This window comes from Perissodus microlepis, chromosome 7 (genome assembly GCF_051167445.1).
Source record: "Perissodus microlepis isolate ML-2025 ecotype Zambia chromosome 7, ASM5116744v1, whole genome shotgun sequence".
Lineage (NCBI taxonomy): Eukaryota > Metazoa > Chordata > Actinopteri > Cichliformes > Cichlidae > Perissodus > Perissodus microlepis.
The window spans coordinates 64,729,041-64,746,258 of record NC_140467.1 but is presented as its reverse complement, the minus strand read 5'-3'; the positions used below and the strand labels follow the sequence as shown (position 1 = coordinate 64,746,258).

At 54.3% G+C, this 17,218-nt stretch overlaps 1 protein-coding gene across 2 annotated transcripts; it reads left to right on the top strand.

Moving 5' to 3' along the window:
* Positions 1 to 61: 61 nt before the first annotated feature.
* Positions 62 to 15,526, top strand: zfc3h1 (zinc finger C3H1-type containing). 2 transcript variants are annotated; one of them, XM_084936704.1, is made up of 36 exons: positions 65 to 751; positions 1,650 to 2,036; positions 2,195 to 2,284; positions 3,176 to 3,321; positions 3,421 to 3,799; positions 3,915 to 4,126; positions 4,201 to 4,324; positions 4,400 to 4,491; positions 4,568 to 4,759; positions 4,838 to 4,996; positions 5,105 to 5,242; positions 5,353 to 5,471; positions 5,553 to 5,693; positions 5,775 to 5,949; positions 6,081 to 6,209; positions 6,608 to 7,234; positions 7,314 to 7,423; positions 7,502 to 7,633; positions 10,232 to 10,353; positions 10,433 to 10,534; positions 10,613 to 10,744; positions 10,820 to 10,997; positions 11,071 to 11,257; positions 11,391 to 11,579; positions 11,807 to 12,044; positions 12,134 to 12,239; positions 12,661 to 12,859; positions 12,936 to 13,030; positions 13,107 to 13,223; positions 13,316 to 13,420; positions 13,495 to 13,660; positions 13,808 to 13,908; positions 14,091 to 14,192; positions 14,277 to 14,316; positions 14,409 to 14,471; positions 14,854 to 15,526. In XM_084936704.1, the coding sequence occupies exons 1-36, from the start codon at positions 226 to 228 to the stop codon at positions 14,977 to 14,979; spliced, it is 6,246 nt and encodes a 2,081-aa protein (XP_084792830.1). In that variant the 5' UTR covers positions 65 to 225; the 3' UTR covers positions 14,980 to 15,526. The 2 variants fall into 2 exon arrangements, with proteins under 2 accessions (XP_084792831.1, XP_084792830.1); XM_084936705.1 differs by lacking the exons at positions 14,091 to 14,192; positions 14,277 to 14,316; positions 14,409 to 14,471; positions 14,854 to 15,526 and having other exon boundaries at positions 62 to 751; positions 13,495 to 13,735; positions 13,808 to 13,898.
* Positions 15,527 to 17,218: the final 1,692 nt, after the last annotated feature.

The window sequence follows — 17,218 nt, the reverse complement described above, 5'->3', positions numbered from 1 at the left end:
GAGAAAAACCCACAGCTCTGCTTTTACGTGCTTTTTCCGGTCCCGCGAAGTCTCGGGTTTTATCGCGGTGATTGTTGGTAGCAGCGGAGCTAGCAGAGCGCTAACAGAGAGCTAACGGTCAGAGCGGAGAGAACCTCCGCGAAGCTGCTTCAGAGCCGCGGAATGAGCTCCTGGTCCCGCCGCTGAGTTCGGCCCCAGCAGGGAGCTGAAGACGGTCACCCCAACATGGACGTAGACGTTCCGAACCGATCCCCCGCGGAGGACGGGGAGCTAGAAGACGGAGAGATCTGCGATGATGACACCGAGGAGAGAGCGCCTCCACGGCGGGGGGATGGGAGCAGGCCCCGTGGCGGTGCTCCTCCTCGGCCACGAAAGCCGCACAAGCACCCGCACGGCGCGCCGCCGCACTTGGGCCACCCGCCGCCGGACTTCCGCCACCTCATGCCCTACAGCCTCGGCCCTCACGGCCCATTCCCACCCGGCCACCGGCAGCAGTGCGGGCCGAGCGGGCCCGACCGGCCTCCCTCCCCGCCACCGCAGCAGCAGCCTCCCGGGCTCGGCTCTCACGGGGAGCCCGGGCCGCGGTCCAGCTTCTGGGAGCGGAGCCACGGCGCACTGGGACGGTTCCGGCACCGCGGCATGCCGAACGGAGGCCCCGTGGGCTGGAGCCGTGGCGGCCGGGGGGGCAACAGCAGGCCGCCTCCGGGACGGTACCTGCCCGGAGAGAGCCACAGCTCCCCCGCGAGGAAGCGTATCCTTTCTGCTGTGTCACGTGCCCTCTCCCCCGGGACGGTGATTGAATTAGGCAGCCCGCGAGGAGCCGGTCAGGGTTTCATTGATTACATGTTGGTTTAATGAACAGCCCATTGATCCGTGAGTGTACTGGGCTTCGACTGGTTCACGTTTCACACTCCACCAGGTGCGCGCGTGCGTGCGTGACAGCAGGAAACGAAACCGGCGCTGTGATGACGTATGTGTGGTTGCAACTCCCCATCAGCTGTCGTCATTCATCCGCTACACGGTTACATCAGTGATCGATTATTTCCTCGTTCATGTATTGATTGATCGATCATATTGAAAAGATCTTGAAGACAGCTGTGAAAAGCCCAAATCAATAGATGGATCAATAGATCAATACTTTATTGATCCCACAAGCGGAGGTTTAGTGTTACAGACGAAAGATGGTGCAGTGTATAACAAACTTAGAGGTCAGCCTTCCACTGGGACAGAGGAACTACAAATACACACACACACACTGCCTTAATAAATAATGTTTGGATGTGAAGCCAGTAATCAAACATTCAGCTGACGAACTGACATCATGAGTTCCATAACTGAGAAAGCTTTGATTAGTTTTCAGAGGGCTGCGAGTTTTCTGCCATTTGATCTGCGATCAATAATCCGATGATAGGAGAAATTTGCTTCCTTTACATGGACATTTTTTTGTGAGGATTTATTAATTTGTTCATTTTTTAATTTTACACATTCTTAAAAATGAAGCTTTTCGTTGGTAGCAAAGATTTGTAAGTCTTTTTGAAAATTTTATTTTTTAATATTTTTTCTTTTAAATCATGACTTTAAAAATGAAATGAGTATTGATCACTGTTGGTCAGTAATTCTTGATCAGCGTTCTTTAACGCAGACCTCAGAGAAACCTCTCGGGAGGAACCGGCTCAGGAAGGTGGCTCACGGCGCTCCCAGGCCGGAGAGCAGTGGTGACGAGTCCTTCGAGGATCTGCTGTCCAAATACAAACAGATCCAGATCGAACTCGAGTGCATCCGCAAAGAGGAGACGATGGCCCTGGAGCCACGGACGTCACCAGTCAGGGACGACGTGGTGGAGTGTGTAGCCGCCGCTCTAACGGACACCAAAGCTGAACCGGGCCTGGCTCTGAGTCCGGCGGCAGCCGCGGAGGAGGTGTCGGAGCTGGAGAGGAAGAAAGTGTTCCAGGCCTTCAACATCAAACCGCTTCGTCAGAAACTCCCCACGCCGGCCGACCTGGACGAGCTGCAGAAGAAGTGGGCGAAGCCTGATGGTGAGTTCGTTATCCGAATGTTTGGTTTCACATCGCAGCTGTAGACACGCCCCTTTTTACCTGTTTGGTGACTTAAACCATGTTGAGGACCAATCACTTCCTGTTTGCTGTGTAAAGCTCGGTGTGTTTTTACAGCTTCCTGTTCTGTGTGTCGACAGGTGAAGGGGATCAGCCAATCACAGATAACGGAGCAGAATTGGAAGGAAAAGGTGCCAAAGAAGCAGAAGAGGGGACGCGCGAGAGCGGCGGTGAGCAGACCGAGGCCGCCGGCACGAGCGTGCACCGTACCGATGCAGCAGACTCTCCGATTGGTCCTCTGAAAGGTCGTTTCACTGTAGGGTGGACCGGGGTTGGTTGTCACATTGCTTATTACTGCAACAGTAGGGGGCGCTGTGGGATTGTGCTGATGTGGCACGTGTGACCTGCTGATCTGTCCACTTCGCTGTTCTGTCACTTTAATGGGGCAGAGAGATTTTTCAGGTATTACAAGCTCACACGGCGCTAGCTCTTAGAAAAAGCTCAAGTTTTCACGAGCTAGCTAACACCTTTGCTGGCTGGGTCCAGATGGTGGTCCAGAGGTCAGCTGGGGATGGCTGTGTCTCGCCCCGAGTGTGACAAATGCTTCTGCAGTCTGGGTACGGCCTCAGTGTCTGAACCCTGACGGTCCAGGTGCCAGGTGTGTGTCAGCACCGTGAGAGGCCCAGTGCAGCCTTAACGAGCTGGACGATGGCGCGCACGCTAACGCAGAGCCTCTGTGATACTGACAGAGTTCACTTTGTTGGCACACGATCACACCGAGCTGCTCGCCAAGGCTCAGCTCAGCTGTTTGTCCTTTAAAGGGTCACTAAACAGGAAGCTCCACCCTCTTCCCCGCAGCTGTAACAGGATGACAGGGTATTCGCCTCTTTCTGCCAGAACGAATTTAAAAAATGAGCCATTTAACGATGGAACTGAAGGTCGTCGTGTTGTCGGGATCTTCGGTTCATGCAGCAGTGAAAACTGTGACAACGCACGCCGGTCCACCCTGCAGAGTCCCCTCACGGCCCCCAAACCAGAGCTTGATTAGCACCGTGCAGTGAGGAGCAGGCGACCTTTGATGAAGACGCTGTGTTTTCACTTCCTGTGCAATGTGTGTCCAGGTGAGGGAGAACAGCGAGCAGAAGGAGGAGAGCCCGCAGACGAGAGGCCGTGTGACCCGTGCATCATGGAGGAGCAGGAGAAACCGCCGCCGCCGCCGCCGTGTCCCAGCGAGTCGTCGGCGTCCAGCGAGGACTCTCCAGACAAGGTGAGGCCGTGCAGCTGCTACCCGCAGGGAAAAGATTCAGCCGTTCGCTTCGATGGCGTTTGGTTTGTGTCACGTTACGTCTCCTCTGTGTGTGGTCAGGCCACGGAGAAGGTGGTGGTGGTGGAGGAGGAGGAGCTGTCAGAGCTGCAGCTGCGTCTCCTCGCTCTGCAGTCGGCCAGTAAGAAGTGGCAGCAGAAGGAGCAGCAGGTGATGAGGCGGAGCAAAGAACGCATCACTAAAGCCACCCAGGAGAAGAGCTCGGGCCCCGGGGCCGCCCCACCCGCCAGGCAGAGGGTCACCACCAGGTCCGCTTCCACTGCCGCAGCCGCCACAGAGAGGAGCAGGACCAGGTCCAAACCTCAGGACAGGGACCGCGAGCGAAACAAGACCGGGCCCAGACCTAAAGCCGGACCTAAAGGCCCGCTGGAGAGGGCCCGCCCCCCGGGGAAGGCTCACATCACCAAGAAGACCAGCCCAGGTGAGACAGATGTGCGGGCTGTGCCGCCTTAAATGTGAGCACGCTTAGAAGTGAAGCAGAAAACAGCGGTCAGCTCTGATTGGCTCTGAGTGTTCCCGTGTGACGTGTCTCACAGGTTCGGTGGCAAAGCAGGCGTTCAGGAAGCAGCAGGTGAGGACGTGGAAGCTGCAGCAGCAGAGGGAGCAGGAGGAGAAGCGACGGCAGGAGGAGGAGGAGCGCCGCAAGCGGGAGGACGAGATCCGGCGAATCCGCGACCTGTCCAACCAGGACGAACAATATAACCGCTTCATGAAACTGGTGGGTGGGAGGAAGAGGACGCGCAGCAAGGTAAGGTGCCGTGTGCGCACGCCCAGTGTGGTCACCTGACTCTCACCTGTGCTGACTCACCTGTGTCTGCTCAGTCCAGGGACCGGGACCACCGCAAGTCTGCAGGCAAGCCGGGCCTGGACACCTCGGGGAACCTCTACCAGTACGACAACTACGACGAGGTGGCGATGGACACGGACAGTGAGACGGGCTCGCCAGGTAGGGGGCAGGAGGTGCACCTGACCCACCTTTCACTTCCTGTTTCCCGTTTAAACTGGTTTGTCTGCGTTTCAGTCCCGTCGCCGACGCACAGCAACCTGCTGTCTGTGGAGGAGGCGGCGTGCATCCCTCACCTGTACGGCGCCGACCCCGTTCCTTTCGGAATGGTACGCCCCCTCCTCACTCCTCCTCATCACCACGGTTACATTCCAAGCAGCTGATGTCTGTTTCTCTTTTTCTCAGGAATTCTCGCAGCCCTTCCTCCCCCCACTGCTCTCCGCCATTCCTCCCCCACCTCCTCCCCTCCCCCCTCCCCCAGATGAGCTGGAGCCCCCCCCAAAACCTCCATTTGCTGATGAAGAGGAGGAGGAGGAGATGCTCCTCAGGGAGACCTGCCTGATGTCTATGGCCAACAAGAGGGTGGTGGTCTCGGAGGTCCGCGGCGTCACGTGATGATGTCATGTTTAGATTGTGCTCCTGACGATGATGATGATGATGATTTTCTCTCTGCAGAAGAGCTCCAGCGCTCCTCCTTCTCCAGGTGGGCCTCCCCCCGCAGACCTTCAGCCTCCACCCAGAGGAAACCTGAGCACGGTCAGTCTGAACACGGTGCCTCAGCCCCGCCCAAACAAGGCCGCCAGAGCGCACCTCGCCGCCAGAGCGCCGCTTGTGGTAAGAGGCTCGCTGCACACCACTCCTTATTTAGAAACAAACATGGTGCCTGAAACTGCCCCTCACCTGTCTGCCCCTCACCTGTCTGCCCCTCACCTGTCTGTCCAGCTGCCCAGACATAAGACGGTGGTGGTTTCTCTCAACGACTCTGACGACAGCGACTCGGACATGGACGCCTGCAGCTCATCGCAGGCGGTGTTTGGCGGCCTGGAGTTCATGATCAAAGAGGCCCGAAGGACGGTGGAGGTGAGCGCGTTCACCTGAACCGTCCGGGCACGACGGCGATCGTTGTGCAGCCGGAATGCGTCTGCGGCGTTGCGTGATGATGTCACGACTCTGAACTTCTTATTTTTCAGGCGGCGAAGCCAAAAGGAGCGTCGGCCTCTGAGAAGGAGAACAACCCGGTCCGAACGCCAGAGGCTCTGCCTGACGCCAAGAAGGCCGAGTACCGCCTACTCAAAGAGGAGATCGCCAGGTACCCACGTGACCTCTCTCAAACACACACACACACACACACAAAGACTTTTACTAACTCTGTGGGTGTGCACACTCACAGCAGGGAGAGGCAGAGGATGATGAAGGAACAGAGCCCTCGTGGCTCCGCCTCGCCCGCCACTGCAGACTCCATCGTCTCCTCCCTGAAGCCAGCGGTGGAGCTGAAGCTGAGCGAGGCCGAGCTGAAGCTCAGCAAACACAGGTGAGATCTTAAAACACACCAGGAGACGCGTGTGAGGTTTTCGGTGGCGCCGCTTTGACTGTGGGAGTCTGCTGCCCTCAGGGAGCTGCTGCAGAGAGACGAGGCCGTGCTCCGACACCTGCTGCAGCAGGAGCTGAAGAAGAACGAGTCGCTGAAGGCCGCCGAGGCCAAAGTGGCCAAACTGAGGGAGCAGCTGCAGGCGTCGGAGAGGATCGTCGGCGCCAACAAGACGCTCCTCAGGAAGCTGCGCGAGCAGGTACGCCAACTTTGCCGCCCCAACTCGCTGTTGGGTGTTTCTCTTAAATCTACACGACCCCAGTGTGGGGTCAGCACGGCGGCACTCAGATGCAGGACATGAAGCTCAGACCGCCTCCACGTCCTCTGCAGGTCCACCGGGTGGAGCAGCGGGTCTCCGTGAAGAAGACGGTGGCGGTGCGGTTGGAGCAGGAGCTGGTGCAGGCTCACCTGGCCGCCGGCAGGGCGCCCAAACGGCGAGCGGACTCCAGCCGGCCCGCGGTGAGTCTTCCTGTTTCTCTGTGGAACCTGCAGGTTGTTCTGTGTTTGTCTCCTCAGCTGAGAAACTCAGCCAGAGGCTTTTATTCTGAAAAAACAGTTGCATGAAGAATTGCTGTTGAAACTTGCAGGTGAGGCAGTTAGCTGTAATTACCCATCCAGTCAGCTAATGAACAGCTGAGGCAACGATCAGGGCGGGACCACAGTGGGGAGGCGCTGGCTAAACGAACTCGGGCTGTTACAGAGGATGCTTGTGCTCACGCAGCTCCTCATGGCGCGGGTAACCATGGATTCAGAGGCGTTGGTGGTTACATGCACCCGCCGAGAAAACTATAAGAAAGCTCTGATGGAGCACCGCTGTGTGCAGGTGTGTTTACCCTGTGTAACCTTATCCTTTCCAGCTCAGCAAGTTGCCGCGGCGTGACGCAGCGCCCCGTGGTTCTGAGCGTCACTTTGCCGAGCTCATCGCTCAGAAGCAACGACTGCAGCAGCTCGAGTCCGAGTACGCGCTGAAGATCCAGAAGCTGAAGGAGGCGCAGGTGCTGCGAAACAAGGGCATCCTGCCAGAGCTCCCCGTAGAGCCGCCGTTGCGATCCGCCACGCCCCCGGACCCTCAGGTCCAGCTGCCGCCGCCGCCGCAGCCCTCGCTGCACGACCTCTCCCAGGACAAGCTGACGCTGGACAGCGAGGACCCCGCGGAGGCCGAGGATCACGAACCGGAACCTGCGCCCGCTGCTGCGGCCAGAGGCGGCCGTCGCTCCTCCTTCCGTCAGTCCAGCTGCTCCTTCACCAAACCCCACCTGGACGCCACGAGCTCGGCTCCGCCCAAAGACGTCGGCACTGCCGCCAAGCCTGTGAAGGCGCTGCCCAGTGGCTCGGCGGGCGTGGAGCTTCCTGCCGAGATGTTCGCGGGGCTGGACGTGGACGCCCTGCAGCGGCTGTACAAACAGAAGACACCTCTGGGAGATCTGCTGCTGATGGAGCTGCAGGTGCTGGGGGAGGACGTGGACCCCGCCCCCGCCGCACAGGTGAGCGGAGACTGTCAGAGGGGCAGCTGAAGGTCTCGGGGGAATTTCACGCTAACGCTCTGTGTTTCCGGTCATCCAGGTGTTTCCGGCTGAGGTGGAGACAGCGGTGAGTTCGTCGGGCGGCTTGGAGCTGAGGCCGCTTCCCTTCGGACCGTACCACAGCCCTCTGCTGGTCTTCAGGTCCTACAGGTAGCTCCGTCGTACCGACAGCAGCAGAGCTCGTATGTGGTCTGTGCGGTCGGCTCACAGCTGTGTCCTCCCGCTCAGGTTCAGCCCGTACTACAGGACCAAGGAGAAGCTGTCTCTGAGCTCGGTGACGTACAGCAACGCCATCGAAGCGAAGAAGTGCTTCTGCCGCTTCGACCTCACGGGAACGTGCAACGACGACGGCTGCAGATGGTGAGCGGGGTGTAAAAAAACAAAACAAACTATTTGAATAACGTGATATCAGTTCATTAAATCCTGAATCGATTTTTGCATTTAAATGTATCTCCGGTTAATAACATCAGGGATAGCTCAGTAGGTAGAGTGGTGGCCCCATGATCGGAAGGTCGGGGGTTCGATTCCCCTGAACAGCTACCCTGAGGTACCCCTGAGCAAGGTACCGTCCCTACACACTGCTCCCCGGGCGCCCAATGACGGCACGTCCACAGACACGCCGTCAGGCTGAAGGCCAAAAGCTCACAGATGCTGAAGCTGCAGGTTGCATCACTCTAACCCAGGGGTCCCCAATCCCAGTCCACGAGGGCCGGTGTCCCTGCAGGTTTTAGATCTCACCCTGGGTCAACACACCTGAATCACATGATTAGTTCATTACCAGGCCTCTGGAGAACTTCAGGACATGATGAGAAGCTAATTTATCCATTTAAATCAGCTGTGATGGATCAAGGACACATCTAAAACCTGCAGGGACACCGGCCCTCGTGGACTGGGATTGGGGACCCCTGCTCTAACCCAAGTTCACTGAACCAGCAGCAAAAGCAGATCAAACTGAGCTTCACGTTTGATAAACTTCGTCTTTCGCTGTTTTACTTTGACATCAAAGCCTCATCTCTGCTGTTCAAACTGAAGAAATTTAAACCTAAATGATCGCTCAGCTTCTGTAATCAAACCTCAGGTAACGTTCACATGTTGATTCATGGTTTTCTTCGGTTTTTGATCGACTGCAGAATATGTTTAAGGTTATCTGCTATAAAAAGCCAGGCCAGGAAAGTCTGCTTCATGTTTTATCCTCAGTTACTTTGACACAAAGCTGTGATTCTCACACCTGATGAAGTCTCACAGTGTCAGCTTTGTACTCACAGACATAAACTAGAAAAAGTTGCATTTCCTGCGAAAATGCGGTGTGAATGCCGTGTAGTGGAATCTGCTGAAAAGCTGAAGAAGCTGAAGTTCGTGCTGAAAAGCTGAAGAAGCTGAAGTACACATTAGAAAAGCTGCTGAAATCATAAAAATTGCAGAATTGTAATGAATTAGCAGAAATACAAGCAAGACGATTCGCTGAGCTGTCTCGTGAAACATGTTTCCACGGGCGAGATTCGAACTCCTGCTCTGAGAACCGCTGCTCATCTCACTGAGCTTGTTTAGAGCTGGGCGATTTTTTCATATCACGATATGCTTTTTTCATTTCAGGCGATAACGATAAATATCACGATATAAGCCAAATAACTATATTTGTAAGATTTAAATGTGCCGTTGCTCACAAGTAAAATGTGAAACAATCAGCAGCTTGTTTTGATTTAAATATTTATTTCCCATAATAAGTTCAACAGGGTAGATGTACTTAAGGAACGTGAGACTTTTTCAGATAAATAAAGGCAAATATTGCAAACTACACAAAAGGCAGCCGCTAAAGCGTTTACGTTTCAAAATAGAACAAACAAAACAGACTAAATTGTCAATTCAACTTAGAAACAAAATATTAATTCTAAAAATAAATCTTAGTTTTTTTACAGAAGAACAGACAAAATTGACTAACTTTTGTCAATATCAAATAAACTGAGAAGTAAAAGTAAATTCTCCATCTCTCCTTGTTGTATAGCTGAGCTTTTCAAACAGTTTTAACAGTTACTTTAGTCTGACAGAAGCCGAATGACGAATCAGCGCTTCCAGTCAGAGATTGAGCTGCACCGCTTTATTGTATTTCCAGACTTGCTTTCGGCACATTTACAGTGCCGCTGCTCTGTGTTTGTCAGACTTGAAATAGCTGAAACACCTTCACACTACGGGACTTCTGTGGCTCTTCCGTTCGACAGTCTCTCCGGCGTTGGAACCATCATCTGTTTTCTCTTCGGTAACCTTCGGTCGCGCACTCATTTCCTCCGTTACCCGGGTGGCACGGCTGCTGGCTGCTTCCCAAACAAATACACGTGTGCGGCTTGGCACTTGTGCTGTACGTAACAAGTCACGTGACGTGACGCTGCGGTTGTGATTGGTTCGGCTCTGCGCTACTTAATTTGGATTGGCTGTTCTTCTTTTTTTTTTTAAAGTGGACAAGAGCGGCGAGGCCTATCGCAATAGTTTAATTTTTCTATCGAGAAAAAGTTATTTCACGATACATATCGTTACCGTTCTATCGCCCAGCTCCGAGCTTGTTCATTCATTTTAATGGGCCAAAGAACGGCATAGAAATCTTAATATTTTGTGTAAAAGTGATGAGCACCAAAAGATATAGCCGGCATCAGCAGAGAGAGCAGAACAGTGTAAAGTTTGAACAGTCGGATAAAAGCTGGTTAACCAGCAAAGACACGGAGCAACTAGAATAACTGCCTGTCTGTGAAACCTCACGGCGGATACGTACGAGTTACATTTCTGAGCCTGACCGCTGAGTGTGCGCACACCCCGCTGATCGCTGGTGGACGTCACGCCACGAAAGTAAAACGACGCAGCGGCACGTTTGCGTGATGTGTCGCCCTGTTACCGTGACGATAATGTTACCCGGCGTCCCGCCTGAGTCCGTAGCTCTTCCTGTTTAATGTTTGTCCCTCTGCGCCGCAGGCAGCACATGAGGAACTGCACTCTGAGCGGGAACCAGCTCTTCCAGGACATCCTGTCCTACGACCTGTCGCTGATCGGCTGCTCCGACGGCAGCTCGGACGAGGACGTGTGCGCCGCCACAGGTGCGGTGGGTGCGAAGCCTCGGTCTGGTGGTCGGCAGGTGTGTCACATGGAAGCTCAGGTGTTTGTGTTTGTTTGCAGAGAAGTACATGAAGAGGCTGTTCGGCTCTAACAAGGACCGCATGGGCGTCGATCAGAAGGCCGTCCTCCTCGTCAGCAAAGTCAACGAAAGCAAGCGCCACGGTAGGTCAGCGTTCCCGTAACGTTCCGCCCACTGCTCCAGCCGCTTCCGTGCTTCTCACCTGTCCCCTCCATCTTCAGTCCCGCCCTACACCACCTACAAGGATGCGAGGAGGTGGAGGCCGAAGCCATCGACGCAAAGTGACCTCGGTCCCGAGGACGACGGCAGCGGCGACGAGGGGATGGCGGCCGGTCACGTGACTCCTGGCAGAGGTTAGTAAACGGGGAGGATTTTGTCGTTTCCTCCGTGGCAGGTCTGAGTGAGCTCACGTGTGTCTGTGCGTGCAGACAGCGGCGCTCACACCGGCCTCTCCGCTCTGGACGCGTGCGTCACCTCGGAGGACAAACGCTACTTCATCAGTGAGACGGACGACATCGCCAACCTGGAGGCCAGCGTCCTGGAGAGCCCCCGAGACACTCAGCTGTGGATCAAGCTCGCCTTCAAATACCTCAGTCAGAGCGAGACGTAAGTCCCCGCCAACCTCAAGGTCTGTGCTGCGGAGCTCCACCCCCTTTAACCTTGAATCTGTCCCCTGCAGCTCTGCGGCAGAGTGTTTGGAAGCCGCCCTGAACACGCTGTCACGCGCTTTGGAGAGCAACTGCGATAATCCCGAGGTGTGGAGCCATTACCTGTCCTTGTTCTCCAGGCGGGGCAGCCGGGAGGAGGTGCAGGAGATGTGCGAGATGGCGGTGGAGCACGCCCCCGACTACAGAGTGTGGTGGAACGTAAGTGAGCGTGGTTTGCTCGCAGGAGCCGCTAGCTCGCCGCACAGCTCAGCGGGCTAACGTTGGCGCGTTGGTGGTTTTAGCTTCGTTTATCAGGTAAATGTCATAATGACCTCTGACCTCTGCTGCTCAGTACCTGAACCTGGAGAGCTCATTTGAAGGGAAAGACTACGTGTGCGAGCGTCTGCTGCAGTTCCTCCTCGCCGAGGCATCGTCTGGAGTCACGGAGATGCTGTCCTTCGAGCTGATGGAGGCGCTGCTCTACAGAGTCCAGCTGAGCCTGTTCACGGGCCGGCTGGAGAGCGCGCTCGCCGTCCTGCAGGTGAGCCGCGACCTCGGGTACCTGCCTCACGCTGTGCACACAAACGTAACGTCAGAGTGGGAGGAACATTTTTCACAGAGTGTAAAGAATCGGGTTCCTAAAAAACAAACACAGCTGTTTACGTCAGTGTGCAGCCATGTTGGGGGCCACGTGACGGGCTGTCACCTGTATTCCAGAGGGCGGGACTAATGTGACGTGACATCTGCTCTCGCCGTTTCTCCTCTCAGAACGCTCTGAAGTCACCTGAGGACCGGAGCATCGCCGACCACCTGATGGCCGCCGACCGGGCGCTGCTCTGGCTCTCCTACATCCACCTGACGGAGTTCGACCGACTGCCGGCGTGCCTGTACGACCCCGCGGAGTCCGGCCCGTCCCGTGTAGTCAGCAGGGAGCCGTTCCTGCTGCCATGGAGGACGCTGCGGGACATCAGCACGCCTGCTGACATCCTCATCGCTCTCTTCCAAGGTATGGCATTGCGACCCAGCGGACACGCGAGGTTCTTGTCTGCCTAAGCTTAACTGGTTTCCACTTCCTGTGTGACTGTTTCCTCTCAGATGGCGTCCGTCAGTGCAGCGACGAGCACGCATCTGACAGCGAGAGGACGCTGGCCTGCCTTCCTCTGCACACCAACCTCATCTTCCTCTACAAGTTGCTACAGAGGTGAGCTCACTGCTGACATCACACTGTGAGGAAGCGGGATGAACATTCGAGTAATCAGAGCCCCGCCCACCTCAGACCGCTCTGACTCTGTGATTGGTCGGTTGACCTCGTCACGCTCGCCACACGGTTAGTGAGCCGCACCGTACCTGGCCCAGAGGAGCAGGTGTGTTGACGCAAGGTCACCTGTGAGGTCAATGCGGAGTGCGCCATGTTTGTGCTCTCGTGTGATGTCATCGCGTCAGGTTTGTGAACGTGTGAACTGATTGGCAGGAAGTGTGACGGGATGGGGTCAGGCTGATCGCTGCTTTCGAGCTGTGACATCAACAGCTGTGAAGTCAAAGGTCAAATCTGAGTTTGTGCTCGGTGACATCGTGGTCTATGAAGCGCCTCGAGCAAACTGTGGCGCTGTGTGTGTGCGCAGGTACAGCGAGGGCGTCGCTCTGTGCGAGTCGCTGCTCGAGTTCTGTCCCGAGTCGTGCGTTCTGCGAGACGCTGTGGCCGACCTCCACCTGCACGGCGGGAGCGGCGACCGGGCGGTCAGCATGTGGCTCCACGCTCTGGCCGAATGCCCCCACAACGCCGAGGTCTTCTACCACTGCTGCAAGTTCCTCATGGCTCAGGTGAGCTCGACCGTGAGTCTGTGAATAAAGTTTAAGCTCCGCCTCTCGACGCTAAGAACCGTCTCTGTGTCGACAGGAGAAGGCGGGCGCCATCACGCCGCTGTTCAGAGGCTTCGTGCTGTCGCTTTGCGAGGACGAGCAGAGTCCGAGGACGCCCGTAGATGTGCTGCGGTACGTCCCGACGCCTCCGTCTTCCCAGCTGTAGTCCGCACGGACAGCTGACGGCGCTCTGTTCTTCCTCCCTCAGGCACATCCTGGGCTTCTCCTCCTCCTCTTCCTCCGAGCTGCTGGGAGGTCCCGTCATCAAGAAGGAGCTCCAGGAGCGGCTGAGCCAGCAGATGAGCTTCCTCCACCTCATTCACTGGTTGGTGTTTAAGGTTTCGTCCTCATAAATGGCGTCCTGCGGTGATGATGAAAGCGGGCGCAGTAGGGTTAACGTGCTCGCTGTCGTTGCAGTCGGTGGCAGTGGCTGCACGGCTCGGTGGAGGACGCGGCGGAGGCGTTTGAGCGCGCACTGGGGGCGGTCACCCAGCTGGAGGAGCTTCACAGGCTGTGGATGGAGTGAGTTCACCTGCCGCAGGTACTTCCCCTTCGACCGCACGCGCCCGCTGCTCACAGTTTCCCTCTCTCTGCAGTTACCTGATGTTCAGCTGCAGCCCGCAGGCCCGCGCCGCCACCGCCGCCTCACAGTCCAGGACGTTCTCAGACCTGGTCCAGCGCTGCCTCAGCACCACCCCCTCAAGACTCGAGCTCCCCTTCAACCCCGCAGAGTTCTGGAGCTGCTACCGCTTCCACAACAAGGTCAGAGGTCGAGTCTGCTGCCACACGCCATCTTCACCTGCGTGATGTCACGACTCCGTGCCTCGTCACACAGATGTGAGCGCTCGCTGCCTTGCTCAGCGGCAGGTCTGTAGTTGTAGTCTGCTGATGTCATGTCTCCCTCTGCAGGTGGTCGCGCTTTACCTGAGCTGCCTGCCGCCATCCCAGCATGCACTGGTTCTGGAGAGACTGTGCTACACTATGCCCAATAACACTGAGCTGGGCCTCAGGTACACACTTGGAGGAGGATTGGGTGGAGCTTAATGCCACTTGTCAGTGATTTGACTCCAGTAATGAGATGGAAAATACATCTACTTCCTGTTTGTCGTTGGATTTAAACCATCCGACCAATGGGACAGTTGAGCTCTGCCCATATCAGCGATGTCACTGCTGTGTGTCTGTTGCTGCTCAGGTTGCTGCACCAGGAGTGGCTGGATGGGAACGTGGAGCACCTGAAGTTCCAGGCCCGGATGCTGAGCGGTAACACCCCCAAGTGTCTGAGCAGCTGGAAAATGTGAGTGCGCGCGACCGTCCCGCCAGATCAGTGATGATCAATGATTACTGCGTCCTGATTGTGTGTGTGTGCGTATGTTCATAGAGCAATTGCCGTGGAGGAGGAGCTAAAGGAGCGAGCTGAGGTGAGTCTGAGACTGAATCAAATCAAGAAAAGAGGGTGGAGTCTAGCTGAGCACTCAGTGGTGTTTGTCTCCGCCCCCTTGTTGTGTTTCAGGTGCGTCACATGTTCCAGCAGGCCCTGCAGAACCTCCCACTGAGCGCAGCCCTGTGGAAACATGTAATATACACACACACACACACACATAATGACATCACATTAGACAAGCTGTGATTGGACAGCTGATCTCAGATCTGAGCCGGGGGGGTCCTAAAAACTTGGACTGGGAAAAGAAATGCTGGATTCTGATTGGTCAGTGTGTGGCCCCGTAGTAGATCTGAGATCAGCTGTTCAGATAGGGCGTCGGCCCATCCTGATTGGCTTGTACTGCCTCGTATTCTATGACCATGTGACTATAAACAGTTTGACTCACCTGTATACAGCATGTTCACCTGCCCTCCGTCCCCGTCCCCCTCCCGCATGCCCCCCACCCCCCAACCTTTGTTTACCCCTCCCCAACCTTTGTTTACCCCTCCCTTTGTCCCCCCCCACACCCTTGTAGCGTCTGCTGCTGGAGGCAGCGGACGGCGGGGCCTCGGAGCGCCTTCGGCGGCTGTGGGACTGCTGTCAGCGGGCGGGGGTGAGCGTGAGCGGGGGCGTCGGCCCATCGCTCGGCGAGGACGGCTGATCAGACTGATCAATAATAGATCAATAATGAGAGGCTGTAGGTGACTGAGTGAGAGCAGACGAGGTAAGCCAGACGTCCCCCTCCCCGGCCGCTGAAGCCACGCCCCCTCCGGGAGCGCGTCGGTGTGAGTGTAAGTATCGAGAGCTGAGTGCCGCCCTCACTCTTCATCACCTTTCTTTAGTTCCTCACTTTTCAGTTGGAGTCATTTCCCTCCCTTTTATATCTCATTTACCTGGCGGGGGGAGGGGGGTGCTGAGGGTGTGTTTGGCGCCTGTGTGTGTGTGTCAAGAGGACGCCGCCGTCGCCTGTCTGTGGACTCTTTAGTTAAACAAACTGAGTGTTGCTGAGGCGACGCGGCGAGAAAGGGAGCGGATGCAGAGACTGGACCCACCACCGCCGCTGTTGGCCACGCCCCTCTGAGACTCATGTGCAATGTGCTTTTGTTTTGTCAATCAGCTGATTAAAGAGTATTAGCAGCAGAGGAGACGCGCGTCCTGCCACTGATGTTTTTTACATTCACCTGTTATTAAATTATTTTCTAAAATAAGAGGGTGTGTGCCTCTTCACTGCCTCCGTGTCACTTCCTCCAGCAGCGGCTTCCTGTCACAACCAGGAAGTGACACATTCACATCAGTCGTATTTGACGTGATTCTCTCTGACTGAGGAGAGCCAGCAGGCGTCTCACCTGTGCCTTCAGACCACAGGTGTGTTCACCTTTCAGCATAAAGTTCTTGCTGTGTCTCAATACACTGATCGGGTTCATTGATGATGTCATCAGTGTGTGACAATATCAAAACTGTTAGGCTGACGAAAACATTTTTCACGTGTGGCCAGAGGCGGAGCCAGCTGTTCCAGGAGGACGCGGTCACCGCGAGGCATGAAATAAAATCACTGAACCTCATTTTAATCTGTTTTTGTCTCATTTCTAAGAGTTTGACCATTCTAGACTTTATTTTGAAATGTCGGGATGTGTCGCTCATGAAAGAAGCGATTTTTTTTCTCCAACTTTATTTCAACATCTTTAACAAAAAGCAGAAAATGGCACGATGTACAATTGTAGTGCAAAATTATGATACAGTGGCAGAGTATGTACAATTAAATAGGACGGAAATACAGATTAAAACAGGGAAAGGCGAGAGACACAGTGAGATTATTAATGGTTTTTAAAGCTTTCTTGTTGTGAGAGGAACAAATTGTTCCGATTCTGTCCTGAGAGTGGAGAAGTCACATTTATGGTTGTGGAGTTTGATTAATGAGAGTCTCTCTCACTAAAGTCTAAACCAAAATAATACGTTTTGGTAGAAAAGTGGTTGATAAGATGCTGTTAGAGATGAACGTAGCAACATGATTCCATAACAACTGAGTAAAGGTGAATGTTTCCAAATAAAATCTCTTCACTTTGTTACTCACCTTTATCCAGTCGGCGTCCTCGACAAACTGACACCAGAAAGAAACCGACTGAGGAACAGAGATCAGAGACGTAGAGCGTTAATTAAGTAGTTGGATAACGAATGGATCAAAATTATAGATGAAATACAAACTATGGAACAATTGACCTACAGAATGAGGACTCAGGAAGATCAATACCATAAAAAGTGGGAGAAATGGACTGAGTACATAAACCCAACAGGATAAAGACCAACACATTGATAATGAGAAATGATCAAACTGTAGAAACAAGGAGATCCAACATGTTTGTTTTTGTTATCCTACCTGTTGTATTTATCTTTTTGTTGTTGTGTTTTGTTGTTACCCCCCTGTATAATGTTTCAAGAAAACAAAAAGAAAGTAAAAATAAATAAATAAATAAAGTCAGTTGAGCTGAAAAGATACCAAACAAGGCAACGGGGGAAAAATAAAATGAAACAATCTGAGGGTGAAATACAAACGTAAACTCAAAAGGAGTCACAAATGTCCGGTTGTATTTCAGACCTCAGAGGGTTAATCCAACAAATCATGAAAAATTAGGTTTACATGTTTGTTCATGACAGTGCAGATTTCTGACATTTTGTGTAATTTAAGCTGTAACAATGTGACTGTTTTCTAACAAAAACAGTGAAACTTAAGTTAGACTTGTGTTTGTAAATGAAGCGCCCCATGTTGTGTAGCTTTCTGGATTTTATACTTATTGGGCTACATGTTTATTTATCATACAGGCTGTACAGTACATAGCATCAAAACTCACATGTTTTATGTAACTAAAGTGTGTCATCATGTGGGCTACAGACAATAATTAAGT